This window comes from Gouania willdenowi, chromosome 6 (assembly GCF_900634775.1).
Source record: "Gouania willdenowi chromosome 6, fGouWil2.1, whole genome shotgun sequence".
In the NCBI taxonomy this organism is placed as follows: domain Eukaryota; kingdom Metazoa; phylum Chordata; class Actinopteri; order Blenniiformes; family Gobiesocidae; genus Gouania; species Gouania willdenowi.
Window position 1 is genome coordinate 66,645,411 of NC_041049.1, and position 15,663 is coordinate 66,661,073.

At 39.4% G+C, this 15,663-nt stretch overlaps 1 protein-coding gene across 2 annotated transcripts in view; it reads left to right on the forward strand.

Annotated features, from left to right (window-relative positions):
• Positions 1-15,663, forward strand: part of trhr2 (thyrotropin releasing hormone receptor 2) — a 28,376-nt gene that overhangs the window by 1,019 nt on the left and 11,694 nt on the right. For both annotated transcript variants that reach the window (XR_003674292.1, XM_028450160.1), the window contains exons 2-5: positions 4,802-5,434; positions 6,265-6,397; positions 8,985-9,136; positions 13,158-13,281. Coding sequence is in view for 1 of the 2 variants with exons in the window: in XM_028450160.1 (XP_028305961.1) it covers positions 5,058-5,434; positions 6,265-6,397; positions 8,985-9,136; positions 13,158-13,281 (786 nt within the window). In the remaining variant the exon portion in view is untranslated. The remainder of the gene's footprint in view (positions 1-4,801; positions 5,435-6,264; positions 6,398-8,984; positions 9,137-13,157; positions 13,282-15,663) is intronic.

The following is a 15,663-nucleotide window of genomic DNA, read 5'->3' on the forward strand; positions in this document are numbered from 1 at the left end:
AAGTATCCTGATTAACCTTTAGGAGTTAGAACTGTGTTATTATCTTAATGTTTGACTTATTTTAATGCCGCTATTTTAGAGTAAAACATAAAAATCTAAGGGTGTTGTCTCTTGGTTTTTTCTTTCTGATGGGCTATTTGATATGAGTCAAACCAGAACAGTCTTTGCATCTCTCTGTGTAGCTTTTTAACCTCTGATCCTTGTCTACGTCTGTCTCCCTGTTTCTTTTGCACCATCCTCCTCCTCCTCTTCCTTTTGCTCTTTAGTGTGGCTATAATCCCCATAGCAACCATATCACAAGGCTCAAAACAGGTAGTTTCAGAATTGCCTCCTCTGGCTAATCTCTCACTCTGAAACGATTGGTTGGAAAGCAGGAGGTCCCCAATCTGACCACGTCAACAACTCAAACGACACCAGATTGTCAAACTGTGTGTGCTGGCATGCAGAGCGAATGGAGTCTGACCGACAGCAGAACGCTGGAACCAGATTACTTTTCATTACTTGTCCACCTCAATTCATCACAAGCAGTTGTCAAGGCGGGGAGGTCGGCACTCTGAGACGAGGGAAAAGAGCAACAGTTGCCTTGTGCTGTTTCTGTAGGTTTGGTGATTATTTAAAAAAAAGCCCAAAGAAAGAAATATATTTGTTTATTTAATTGATTAAAAAACAAAAACAAAAAAAACAAACACCTTTCCCACTTTGCAAATAGCCTTTAGCCAGTTTCCACCTTAAAGCTTTGTATACAAATAGAGGTTGGTTTATGGGAAATGCACAACGCAGGTGTGAACAAGCCTCTATTCTGTGTGTCTTTGTTAGTCTGTGCTCTGTGTCTAAAATTAATTTGCATTTTTAAGTGGTAATGCACACACTGTGCTTTAGACCAGGCTTTTAAAAGCACTGCCCTGTGAAAAGACAGACAACTAATCAGCATGAGAGGTTGGTTTTGGAACACAGCAGAATTAAACTTGTAACACAAAAACTGTCTGACCTGTCGCGGATTCATGTTGCTGCCTCTATTATTTGTATGACAGTGTCCCCTCAATGTCCCAGAGACACCAAGGTGTGTGTATGTATGTAACAGATGGCTATGTTTTTAAGTGTGTGCCATATTTTAGTAAAATTAGATGTATATGGTTGCGATAAACAATGAGAAGAAGATCTGAATGTTAGCATGTGTCATTATTTCCATGCAGAGTGACAACAAAAGAATACGATTTTAGAAAACGCTAAGTGTTTTATTGTCATGTGTGGTCACATTATTTAGAAAAATTGTCACCGCCACTCTTGTGCTCACAGCTCCTTCATGTGACTCAAGTGCAGAAACGGCACCCTGGGAGTGTCTTTACTGCATGGGATACAATGTAACACACACACACACACACACACACACACACACACACACACACACACACACACACACACACACACACTCAACTGTGAATAAATTATAATAATTACAGGAAAAAACCATCAGTGCAGCACAGATATATGTTTCTCTTTTGGGGCATGTTGATGAGCATGGGGGGGTTTCAGAGTTGGGCGGCGGCTTGGCTTGCTGGACCTGTGAAAGGACCTGTCCTGAAGACCGTGCAGCTCCTGGGTGGTGCTCTGGGCTCCAATGGGGCCTCCAAAATGCACATGTGGTCGAGAACTCTTTGGCATGTTCAGTGTTTTGGGTCATCTCTGAGAAATGTTTGCCCCAGGTGAATAGCTCTGTCATGCACTTGTAACCACACGTTCAACAAACATGCATATATGCTGTGAAAAGGTCACATACAGAGGAAAAAAGAAGGGATGAAACATGAAATTAAATGTGTAACTTTATGAAGCAGTTATGAATCTAAATCTTTGTCTAATATGTATGTAATATATACAATATAATTAAAAAAATCCTCAACATTTGACCTAAGACCTTGCTTAAAATCAAATGCTAACTAGTCTACAGCAAAGCCTACCCTTCTCACTGACTTCCAAAGTCAAATCAAAAAGCATACTTTGATGAGAGAAAGTCCTCTGTCAGGTTTTTCCTGGAAAACAGATTGATGTCATTCTACCTGTTTTCTAAAACCTGGAGCGATGAGTCGACTCACCTCGTGGTGGGGTATCAATAAGACACAACTGCAGGCTGACCAATCATTATGCACAAATGTGCTGTTTCAAGCCTGGTATATGCTTCTGTGTCAGGACCTATACGGTGTTGACGTGACGCAGAGGTTTGGCCAACTGTACTTCTGCGTCGAGGGAAGGCATCTCTATGGCATTGGCCGCCATGCCGCTAGAGGGTTGTGGCTGTGTGTGGTTTCATAGGAGCATTAAAAAGCACTTGTTTATCTTTATCCGGTCACATTAAAGAATGTTTTCTTTTTTTAAGCATCTTAAAATGCAATTTATTTCTGAATTATTCCTTACCTACCTAACCATGTGTGTATTGTTGGACATAAACATGAAAACAACGGTTTCAAAGTGTGCACTTCATTCTTCAGTATAAACATAAGCAACATGCAAACAAAGTATAAAAGTGTATGGAACTGTAGATTTAAACTAAACGTCATGTCTGGTCCTCTGGCAGCCTCCGCAGCATGTGGTCATTGTTTGTTTCTTAATGAAACACACACACTGTTGGTACAGAGATGAGGCAGAGTAGCGACATTATCAGTAAACACCTTTTATCTGTGATTGGACTCCATTTTGGTGGTGCTTTGTGTGTGGTGCAGCCATGAAAGGAAATAATAAAACTCTGGCACTTTTTGTCTGTGTCGGTTCTCTCTTGGACTCAATCCGTGAACTCTCACATTGCTACACAAAAAGTTGAAACATGGCGGTGTTGACTGGAAGAGGCAGTGATGTTTGGAGCGGAGCAATCACAGCCCTTATGTTCCGCGTCACCTAGACGCATAGTCAGGATTTTTGGAAGGTCATGGCATGTGGGTCTATGTCAGCGTAGAGAGCTACGTGCGGCTACGGCGTCGACTTGACGCAGAAGCATATATCAGGCTGCACACGTGTGCCAGTTATATTTATACAATTGTTGCAATCGGCTGGTCAGTCACCATCAACATAATGAGCTCCCACATATTCAGACATCAACGTTTAGTGCAGAGTTTACAACAAACACTTGTTTACCAAGGTTAACTGCTGTATTCCACAGTAAATTCCCCCTCTGTGGAAAAAAGATACTTAATATAAGTAGTCCACTTTGTCCTCATTTGGCTGTAAAGAGGTACTGGGCTTGAGCACTTGCTGTAGCCATTTTCCTGCAACTAATCTGAGATCACTGTTCTAGTTTTTGTTTTTCATCTTGGGGCTAGATTTGGACTACTGTTAATTGGGCTTCCTAAAAATGTGACTAATCTCAATTTTTTCACCTTATAACCACTAATAAGCTTTTGCCCCCTGGCATTTTGTGCAGGCTCTTATTTGAGACTTTGTTAGGCCGGCAGCCTGGGGGCCACATGTGGCCTTCTGTCTAATTTTGTGCAGCCCCCAAAAACAAATCTCCAAGAAATTGTTATACAAGAAGTGGGAAGAAATGTGAAACCCAAAATAACTTCAAAAACACAAAAAACGACAGCAAAAGGCATGAAATGTCAACAATAGTATACAAAGTAACAATAAAGACACACAAAACACCACCGAAACACACAAAACAAGAAATGGACTTGATTTTATATAGCGTTTTATCACCACACTGAAGCAGTCTCAAAGCGCTTTACATATCAGCTCATTCACCCAATCACTCTCACATTCACACACCAGTGGGACAGGACTGCCATGCAAGGTGCTAGTCGACCACTGGGAGCAACTTGGGGTTCAGTGTCTTGCCCAAGTACACTTCAACACATAGTCAGGTACTGGGATTGAATCCCCAACCTCTCGATCAGAAGACGACCCTCCACCACCTGAGCCATGGTCGAAATATACTCCAAATGCATAAAAGACCAATAAAATAAACACAAAATGCCAATACAATCACACAAAATGACAGACAAGCAACAAAAATACAAAAAGTCTCCAAAATTTCAATCGACAACAGGAATTCAGGAAAATGACAGAAAAATACGCAAAATGCCTAAAAACCTACAAAACTACCCAAGCACAACAAAGATAAAAGCTTTTGTTCTTTTCTGAGTTAATGTTCAGATTGGTCATTATTCTAAATCCTGCTATGAATGTCGATAATAAGGCCCTTGTCTAGTCTTCTATACCTGCTTTTTTTCACACAGGGTCAACGGCAGTTTAGCCTGGACAGGACGTCAGGCTTTCACAGGGCTTGTAATGGGGCCCTGGATCAGACAATCACGTTTTTAGAGCTTTTTTTTAGGGAAGTGGTTATGGAAAGTCATTGACCCTTTGCATGTCCATTTGTATGACTCTCCAACACTCAGATTCATAAAGACAATACCTCAGCCCCAAATATCCATGATTGTCCCTTTTTTGTAGAACCAAACTCAAGAATGATTAGATTTTTTTATCTGCTGATCTCAGTCCATTAAACCTACTTTAATGATTTTTTCAGCGATGATAGAATCCATTTGGCTCCATTGTCACGTCATCAGATTCCCAAGCAGATACATCTGCGGAACATTTCAACTGGCAGCTTGCATTGTTCCCTCCTCTTTGCTTTATAACCCATCTGTTGTGTCTAGTTGTACATTTGCTGCTAAGAAGCATTTTTTATCTCCATTGTAGAAATAATTACATCACAGGGACACCCACGTACATATGTCTGATGGTGCAACCTAAAGGTTAATGTCCTTCAATTCTATTTGTAAAATTAACCAATTTTCTATTGTGCTTTCAGGTTGCTCAATGGGAGGATAACAGTGCACAGAAGATATGAGATGATCACATTCCTCCATCCCTACATCAGATAAAGCAGACTCTTTAAAGGGGAAAACAATTCACAGTCCTAACCTTAACCTGCTTCATCTTAGTGTTTCCATGTTTATTTAAAAATCAGGACAAAATGAAGAAGAAAGCATGGCTGCACACAGTTGTGGCCAACACGGCTTCATTCTAAACAAATGATTGTAGCCTCTGATTAACCAACTGTAGACATGGCTGACAATGGCAGCTCACGAACTGACACCCCGACCAACATCTCCTTGAGCTCCGACATCGCAGAGTCCTTGGAGTACAAGACTGTGTCGGTATTCCTGGTGCTGCTGGTGTGCGCAGTGGGCATAGTCGGAAACATCATGGTGGTCCTCGTGGTCCTCACTACGCGCCATATGAGGACGCCCACCAACTGTTACTTGGTGAGCCTGGCCATCGCTGACCTGACCGTACTGGTGGCAGCGGGGCTGCCTAATGTGGCTGACAGCCTGATGGGAACGTGGGTTTTCGGGCATGCCGGTTGCCTGGGGATCACCTACCTGCAGTACCTGGGCATCAACGTGTCGTCATGCTCCATCACGGCCTTTACTGTTGAGAGGTGAGGAAGGGCAAACAGCAGCCAATAGCACTACAGTTTCTTTAAGTGCACTCTACTTTTATAGTGCTTTCATCGCCACTTTAGGAGTTCCTAAGCACTTCAGATGAGATGAAAATATATTACATATCAACATTCATGTCAGGATTTAGAATGATGCTATTTTGTGTATTGTGTTGTGTTAGAGTGTGACCGCCATTTGCCCATGTCTGTGCTAACCTTTCAATTGGAAGATGAGTTAACTACTCAACCACCTGAGCCACGGTCGCCCCCCAATTTGGATATACTGTAACAATGATACAGAGGTTGCATTAAAAGCTATTTTTGTCATCTATTCCTGCTTTTTTCCAGTACAAGATGCCAGGGAATGCTGGAGCCAATCCTAGCAGACATAGGGTGTAAGGCAGTGTAAACCCCTTTGGATAGGATACCACAAAGGCAGAATGAGAACATGAAAACTCATAACCCAGGGCCTTCTTGCTAGCCACACATTATAAGGATTAAACTAGTTTTAAAGTAATCATTGATGTTTGTACTTGTTTTTTTTAATGTAAGTAGACATTGGACTAGTCACTGGACCTAATGGTAGTGTAAGGATATACAGTAATCTTATTAATGTAGGATGACATTGTGCATATCATATCCATCTGTTGCAGCTGTCCTCTTGCAAGCATTGAGTTACAGTTTTCAATTATCAGAAGTGAATGATGAATTAAAAGCTTTGATCTCTGTTTCTTTTCAATTGATTTTTTTTTTTTGTGCAAATTTTCTAGAGTAAAAAGCCAAAAACTCCCACTGCTATTCAGACCTTGTGTTCATCTTTGCCCGTGCAGGTACATCGCCATCTGTCATCCGATGAAAGCTCAGACTGTGTGCACGGTGTCCCGAGCCAAGCGGATCATCGCAGGTGTTTGGATCTTCACCTGCGTATACTGCATGCTTTGGTTTTTCCTAGTGGACATCCAGGTCAGAGAAGTACACCTTTGTATGCCAACTATTGCTTTTTTGAATACAGAGGAGCATCCAAGTCGAGAAACCATGCACTTTATATATGTATTTATAATAGGCTAATATTCATATTTAAGTATTTAAAGTATATATTTAAATGCTCACGTTTATTGAATGCCTGACAGGCACATGTTAACTTGAATGCTGCAAGGAGACGAGGATAGTGTCTGAGATTTCCCTGAAATTATGTAAAAATGTAATGCTCTATATAAGTTGAATGAATATTTAGCCAACTCAATTCAGTATTATTAATATTATCATTCACAATATGAAACAGGTTGACTCAAGGTACCATTAGCATTAGCCAACATCCACAGCCCATTATTAGCATTAGCAGAACATGACCTTTACACAATGACCTAAACCATGGTAGACATCAGTTTAGCTCCATGTTGTTGGTTGTCTTAGCCATCTTCCAGACACCTGCTGTCGTTATTTCAAAAAGTCAGACAAACCGGCAAATTGTAGTGCACCAGCACAGCTAATAAGCCTTTTCACACTCTCGGAAAGTTCAGTTCTCGCGAATGCGTTCAAAGGTCAAGAGGGATAAACTCGCCTTTGATGACAGTGAGTATGACAGAGATTTAGATTATTTTACTCGTTGGAGCGTTGATTCCTTGAAAGATTTTTTTGCGTAAACGTGGTATCAGTCTCCGAGGCAGGAAGACCGAGTTAGCTGCTAAAGCTAATGCTGCTCACGAGCTGAAAATTCAGTTTTTTCACTTATCGACCTGTCCATCTTGTGCACTTCCTTCAAATTTGTAAATTGAATTAAAATAATAGCTTGATAAAAATAATCATGGACCTGGTTAGTGAATGCTGGACCTCGTAAATTAACCTTTTCTAAATTTCTCATACTGTCCTTTTCACATTCAGAAATCTCGCTTGTCCCATCAATAATAATAATAAATTTTATTCATAAGCGCTTTTCAAAAACTCTAAAAGACTAATCTTCCCGCTGGAGACCCAGGTAGTCTGTGTTTTCATTCACCAGGGGTGGCAGTGAGGCGACTGCCCTTGCTTCAGTACCGCTGCTGAGCTGCTCCAGTCGAATTTTACAAGTGCTCGGATCTGCTGAAGGTGGCACCAGCAGAAAACCCTGGTCCCTTCTCGAGTCCCACTATGTGTAATATTAATAATATAAACACTATTAAAACACTAACGATCTCTGGAATAACATTACAAACACTGTTAGGTTGGAAATACGAGTTTGTTTACGTTTTTATCTCATTCGACCTATGACCAGGTCAAGCATGCGCAGTTCCAGAGTGTGAAAAGGCTTATAGATGCCTGTTCATCTGATCTAAATAAATGACTTGAGTCACTCTAATGAGTCATTAGAGTGACTCACACTGTGTTGGCAGCTCAGAGGAATGATTCACAGCAACATAACAATTCAGCAAGGCAGGGGAGAATTGGATTAGTAACTAGTCACACCTTAGGATAGCTATACTCTTTTTTTGAATTTCTCAAAGTGTATCTTTTGACAAAAACCATTTCTAAATCCAATAAAAGCCGCAATTCTCGGCTATGATTAGTGATTCATTCCTTCATTGTCTGACCAGCTTGTTCCCGTTCAGGGTTGCCTATCTCCAGCGCTCAAAGAACACTAGGCAGGGGCGGCCAGTCCATCACAAAAACAAAAGGAATTCTCTCTTAGCCTACAAGTATTGATGGTTAATACCATTACTTGCTCCCATTGGTGGGCTTTTATTTGGGGAATTTTCTGGCCAGGGTTTTCTCTTTCATCCCTGAGCCAAGTGTCTTTCTCCACAAATTAGCCTATGGGTGACTTTGGCCGAATCATGCACTAGACTGAGTGTGTGTCTTTGCAGGAATAAGCAGAGTAAATCCACTGTATGCAGACCTTGGATTACCAAAAAGCTATATATACACGTATATACAGTAAATATATATAAGACATGGGCTTGAATTGTAATTCTAGAAGTTAATCTGACATGAATACTTCATTTAAAAATCAGCTACAGGTATCATGCAGTTGTATTCTCCTTCCAAAGGGTGTGCTACTGATTTGATGAGGAATCAAGGCGCTACCAATGGAATTTAACCAGTGATTTTTTCGCTTCTCAAAGATGGTTGTTTAAAATTGATGAAAAGCACAAACTTGATTGTGTTTGGGATGTTGGAAGCAAAGAATGTTAAACACAATGTTAATTTATTTATTTTTTTTAAATTTGAGACGTGTGGTGTCTGATATTAAAATACTGAGCCTTTTGTAATTTTTTCATTAATCAATTTGAGCTGGAAAATAATTTCAGACTTGCTGAAAATGATTTAAAAAACAATATTTGTTTTTTTGCCACACAAAATAATGACTATCCTCAGTTTTGAGAACTTTTCTTGTCCTAATATTGTTCAGAATGGTCATTATATTGGTGCTGGCATGAATTCTGACACATTTGTGGCTCCCGCTATGTTAAAAATTGCCCATTTCTGGTATAATTTTGCAGATAACATTTATTTTTCAAGAAATGAAAATGAAGATGTGAACTCTCATCACTGAATCCCTGTGTGTAACTTTCAGGTCAAGCAGGATGGACATGTGCTGTGTGGTTACAAAGTAAAGCGGGAGCTCTATTTGCCCATCTACCTCATCGACTTTGCCATTTTCTACGTCATCCCGTTGCTCCTTGCTATTGTGCTGTACGTCCTGATAGCAAGGATCCTCTACCTCAGGTACCAGACTGATTTCAGACTGTAGACTTCTATGACATAGCAAAGCATTTGTGAGGCAAATCACATTAATGATCCCCATGTATGGCACTCCTGTCGCTTTTTACTCCGTGTATCATTCGTTCACTCGTTTTTCATTACGTAACAAAAACATGAAAAATGAAAAACCAAAATGAAAAAAACAGAAAACGACTTGTTTTTCAAATTCAAGCTATTTTGCGTCGGTACAGAAAATGAAAAACGGAAAACGACCACCTTTATTCATTTTCTCCATTACCGACTTGTCAAAGTACGTGACCCGGAAGTGTACTCTCATCCGACGCTAACGGCTATGCTAACGGCAGTTCGGCATGACAAGATTGCTGTTTCCAACTGTGCATCCGAAAAGTGTCCTTTTCGCTTTAGCTGGTGTTGGGCACAGAACCTCCTCACAGACAGTTCGGAGGATTTAGAGACTCCTAAGTGTTGCAGAGCTAAAGATATCTTGGAATGTGTAACGCTTCACTTCCGGTTCATGTACTTTGGTAAATCGGTAATGGAGAAAACGAATAAAGGTGTTCGTTTTCCGTTTTTCATTTTCTGTACCGATGCAAAAGAGCTTGAATTTGAAAAACAAGGCGTTTTCCGTTTTTTTTATTTTGGTTTTGTAAACAAATTTCAAATAATGAGCGTTTTTTTTCATTTTTCATGTTTTTGTTACATAATGAAAAACGAATGAACAAATGATTCACAGATTCTTTTTCCCAAACAAGAGAACATTACCTCTCAAGAAAACTTGCTTTAGCTTGTATACTTTGCTAGATATACTGTATCAACCTGTCTTCAATACAAGGAAGCATGGTTTTCAAATGGAGAGTAATAAACTGCATAATCCATCACAGAGGTCATGTAAGGTACTAAAGATCCAGGGTTCTCCAAATATCGTGTTCAACTATTGAAATGTATTTATTGTACTTTGATCCTCCCATACATGACCTATTGTAGAACTCTGGAGAACCACTTTTAAGACCATAGTGAATTATATTGCTTTATTGCAAAAGAAAGGCTGTACGATTGATAAACACATTTTATTATTATACTGTATATATATATTATGACCATACACATCCATTATTTGTTAAATCAAAACTTATGAAATTTAAAGATATTATTTATTATAAAATAACACAGATCAACAAGGAAAACCATGAAAAAACTTTACAGGTTGGTAATTTTACCAAGCGAAACGATACAAACTTACAACAAGAACCAATGAAAGGACCACAAAGGAGGTAAAGCAGTGCTACAGTCTACATCAGATGATGAAGACTGTAGCACTGCTAACAGCTATTTAATAAGTCAGTTTTAGAAGCCTTTACCACTAAAAGACCAATGAACTGCACTATTGTTTAGTGGTAAGCATGTCTGCCTCAGTTTGTATGTTCTCCCTGCATGGCCTTGCATTGGTTTTCTCACATCCTCCACAAACATGTATGTTGGGTTAATCAGAGTTTTTAGATTGCTCATAGGAGTGAATGGTAGTTAATGGTAAACAGACTTGATGTATATAGCGCTTTATTACCACTGAGGTAGTTCCGAAAGACTTTATAATATCAACTCATACACCCATTCACACTCACATTCATGCACTAATGGGACAAAGCTACCATGCAGGGTGCAGTGCAAGGGTTCAGTGTCTCATCCAAGGACACTTCGACACAAAGACAGTATAGCATTGGGATCAAAACCCCAACTTCTCCATCAGGAATAAGTAGATCTGAGGAAAAATGAATGAATGAAGAAAACAACCCACCAAAAAAGAAAAATAACAGTAGCAAACACCAAATCCTCAAAATAAATAAAGAAAAGGACTCCAAGTTTTATTGAATTTAGTGAGTGAATTATTTATTGTGCACCTAATTATCCCCAGCTCGACCAATTGAAGGATGTGTTCAATCCATGATTCTTCAATTAATCAACAGTGAGTTGAGGTGATTTCCATCTCAGCAACACGAGACAACGAGCTAATATTAGTCCTTGAATCCTAATCGGGTCAATTTATTTATAAAGCACATTAAAAAACAACACTGTTTGTCAAAGTACTGTACAAATGCAAACAAACAGACTTTAGGTGTTCATAATAATCATAAAACTAAAATTCTTTGAATTCTAGTCACAATATTAAGATAACTTCATTACTTTAACACCCATATTTCAAATATTTTTATATTCTAATTTCTCCCTTTGCCTGCATTTAATGGTTTGGGGGAAAGGATCTTCATCCACCACCTGATGGGGTAGCCTCTGTCAAAGGAGAATTAAATTCAGGAGGATAACTCACCTTCGAAGCCAAAAGGCCCACCTCTGTGTCCAACACTGCTGCGTCTCAAACTGAATGAGTCATGGATTTAAACAAACTAATCACTTCTGAGTTGGACAGAGAGGAGATTAAAATGTAACCTATTAAAGAAAATAAGTTAAGTCCCTTGTTTTGTAATCAGTGCATTAGGAAAACAAGGCACTGTTGAAAATTGTGCATGTAAACTCTCCAAAGAAAGGTTCCAGGTCCACCTCAGGAGCTAAAACTAGGACTTTCTTCTCATGTGGAAAACCAGTGCAAACCGATAAAGGAATGCTCAATTGAAAAACTGTTAAAGTACCATTTACAAGTACGTATGAATGAAAGGCAATTTAGAAGCTGCATATGCAATAAAAATCACTTCAAATCCACGCTTGTAAAGGTTGACATGTTTGACAAACTGTGACAGCAAGTCTGCCAATAAACATATATTTTAGTTGTTTTTTCAAGGTTACAGGCAACATGTCCATTTTTCCGTATCCAATCGTAGAATCTAACTGTGCCATGGAGAGTTCAAGTCAAGGTGAAAATGAGCAATTTGACACACTAACGTACCGTTATAAAGGCGCGTCTCGTAGCTTATGCATGTGTGGATCTGCAGTAAAATGGCTGATGGTGGAATCCAAGTCCAATTCCTCCTTTCCTGGCAAGTGCAATGTCATAGCGTCCAAGGAACGCAATGAAACATAGCTAAGCACTAAAAAATGGGATTGAAATATTCATAGAGTAACGTTGGACAGGAAATATGTGGGAGGAATTACGATCTAACAACATAATGTGAACGCTGGTTGGCTGAAACCTCCAAAACGACAATGCCCACATGTAAAGGGATATTATATGTGTTTCATACTAAAAGTTAAAATAAATAAATGACTGAAAATACATTGTTTACATAAATTAGTAATAAAGTTTTACTATTCAGCTTTTACTATTCAATTATAATTTAAGGCAAAACTGGGGAACCATTTTACAGTTCTATGTACAGTTCTACACATATGTAGTTAACAGTTATTAAAATATGTTTCATATCAAGCTTTCCCACATTTTACCATTTAAAAAAATTAGTAGAAATTCTGAAACTGGCTGGCACTGAATGAGTTAAAAAATTAATTCAGGGCTATACCGACACTTAAAAGGCTCACACCAAAAATATCAAAACCTATATTTTCATTGATGAGGAAGCCTAACGAGGTAACCAATAGATAGGAAGGAAATTATATATAATATGTATTTGTTTTTATTGTATTTTACAGCTGATTTAGGACTCGTTATCATAAGAGATGCTAACAGAAAGCTAATACAAGACAAAGGTTAACTTTCATTAGGTTATTTATTTCAGGCTCAGTTATTGTGGTTAATTGTCATTGAGCTTTATTAATTGAGAATGTAATTGTAATTGACTTTTTGAGGATAAAAAATGTGCAACTTAATCATAATTGGGAAAAATGCTCATCATTGTAATCATACTTTGTAATTGAAAATGGGTAATTGAAAATGAAAAATGTCATTGACCCCAACCCTGATGTGATGGCATGCGTATCACTTTAAATGATTTAACTAAAGGTACAAAAATATTCCTTCAGTCTTGTCTTCATGATTATCTTTCAGAGCTGTGAGGAGGAATCTGGATGTGCTGTTTGATTTAGAAAATTAATCATTCTGATCATCAATGCACTGTCTCTACAGCTCTATCCCAAACCACCGTGACACCAGTGCAACCACGCTGCGCAGAAGCTGCCGGGAGGCCAATGAAACCATAAGAGGTGGTCGTCAGGGTCGGCCAAAGAGCGCCCTTTCTTCCAGGAAACAGGTCTGATGCCTCCTCCTGTGTTTACATCCATTTTCCTTCCAATTAACCCGCCTGTCACTGCGCTCTCCTATCATGTTGTCTCATTTGTCCGGTAATTGCAGCTGTGATAGCTTGTGGTCAAATGGGACCCTGGGCTCCTTTGTGGCTCAGGGTCTGATCCTTTGGGAATACAGAGGCCATTTTTTTTTGCACGAAACGGTGCAGAGATGACACTGAAGGCTGCTTTGTCATGGCTGCACCAGGGCCTGGAGGCAGTGCGAGTGGAAGTAATGGTTTTCATGCTCTTCATGCACAGGCAGAGCCTCACAGCTCTCTCACATGATTGCCCTGCAGAGATGCTTTCTCTGGTAATCGACACATCATCTTGTCTCGGGTTAGAGAATGCGGAGGACAAAAAGCTTTTGACGCGAAGAAACATAATTCATATTCTTGACATTTTAATCAACAGCAAGACTGTGTCATCTGAATTTCCTTTGAGGTCAATATTTGTGTTTCCATTACCCTTGAAAATGCGTAAAATCTAAATAGTGCAATAAAAACTGCCAATGGAAACACCTGAATTTCGGAAAAACTCTCAAATATTGCCAAAAAAGTTTTTACGCTTGCATGAGAAGGAATTTCAGACATTTCGATATTGAAATGTGTTGCAAAAGCACTATGGAGACACTTTTTCTGCAAATACACGTCAGAAAGTGACATACTGTACATGGTCACATGACCACTTCTCTCCGAGAAAACTTTGCACGATACGTGTGGATAGAAGAGGAGGCCGAGACATTTCTTAGCATTATATTTAAAAATGATTACTGCCACATTAGACGTGAAACAACAGCGTCCGTCTTCCTGCAGCGATGTCTCGCGGGATGAGAGTTACGAGGCTGCTGTCCAAGACAACCTTCAATGGAAACATGTTCAAAGCGCAATTGTTCTATGTTATATGTTTTTAAGATTTTCCTTACCGATGGAGGGTCTAAGGATAGGGGATGACATTTATTATCCATTTGCTTAAGTCCAGCAAACATTGGTGCAAACTTTATTTATCAATTTATCATGCGCATGTTCCATAGAATTACACCAGGGAAATCGCACACGCTAATTTACCCCTTTATAACACTACAGAGTACAGAGTATGTATATTTCTTTGTACATCCAACCTTCAAACACATACTCCATAATTGACAACTCCACTTAAAGGCAGGGAAGGTGACTCTCGAAAGCTAGCAGGATTTTGAATGTAGCTTCCACAGAAGGCTCCGCCTTTACCCCCTCCCTGCACTCACTCTCAAGCCACATCCTTGCATCGTCGCTCCGGAAGCAGACCTCAGTTCATCGATTGTATTGTGTAGAAACTTCGTCGTCTCATGTCTCATTCAGTGGTAAGTAAACACTAAACTTTACCATTAAATATGTTAAAAAACGTGACCGAAAACTCTGTCACCGGTGACGCGTTTTGAGTGTGGGCTCGTGCACGCGAGGGGTCGAGAATGAACAGGGAGACAGGGAGACGTGATTGGTTAAAGAAAAACGAACCGTCTTTTTTTATTGGTCGCAGTTTTTACAGGTTTACAGCTACTACAGATGACAGATTTTCATTGTTCTTTTTTCAGAGCACATTAATTTCTGTCAGGACATAAAGAAAATTTCAACCAAAAACTTAAAAAGTGTATCTGGAGAAAATCACCTACCCTAGCTTTAAGCTCGGGCACTGTACTAGTTAGCATAATTAAGGAGTCCTCGTAGCAGATAAATCGTCTGGAGGGCGGCAAGATTATGGGATTATAGATGTTAGAGAGATTGTTTCTCAAACCCCTCTTTTGTTCAGATGGCCTCTTTTCCACCTTTCTCAAACCATCTGTAGCATCCTCTATCAGAATCTGTACATTTCTGTCTTTACAAGATTGTCCAGTTTCCTTCAGATGTAGGTGAACGGTTCAGTCCCCCTGAAGTGTGGACTTTCCTGTGTTGGGCCATGCGTTGGTGTAGTGGTTGTTTACAGGTCTTTATCCTCATTAGGGCATTGGTTCACTTCGACCTCAAATTGCTGTTTGTTATTAGGTATTTTCTTAATTTAAATGTTTTCAAAGGGTAAAACTCCAGTAATTATGACACTGTAGGTGTTGAAAAATGTACATTTAACTTACTGTATAAAGTGGATGTGTTGTCTACATTGACAGAGATGCTCATTTCCACATCAGTTTTTAACCACTATGTAGTTCAGCGTCCAACAGGGGAAAAAAAACAAAGACAATAATACAAATTTATCAGTCCATGAGAACCCTGTCAAGGTTTAACAGCCTGATGGCAGAAGGAATAAAATATCAGTTTGTTCTCCTACAGCAGAGATAGGCAACTTCTATCAGAGCGGGGCCCACAAAATTGTGA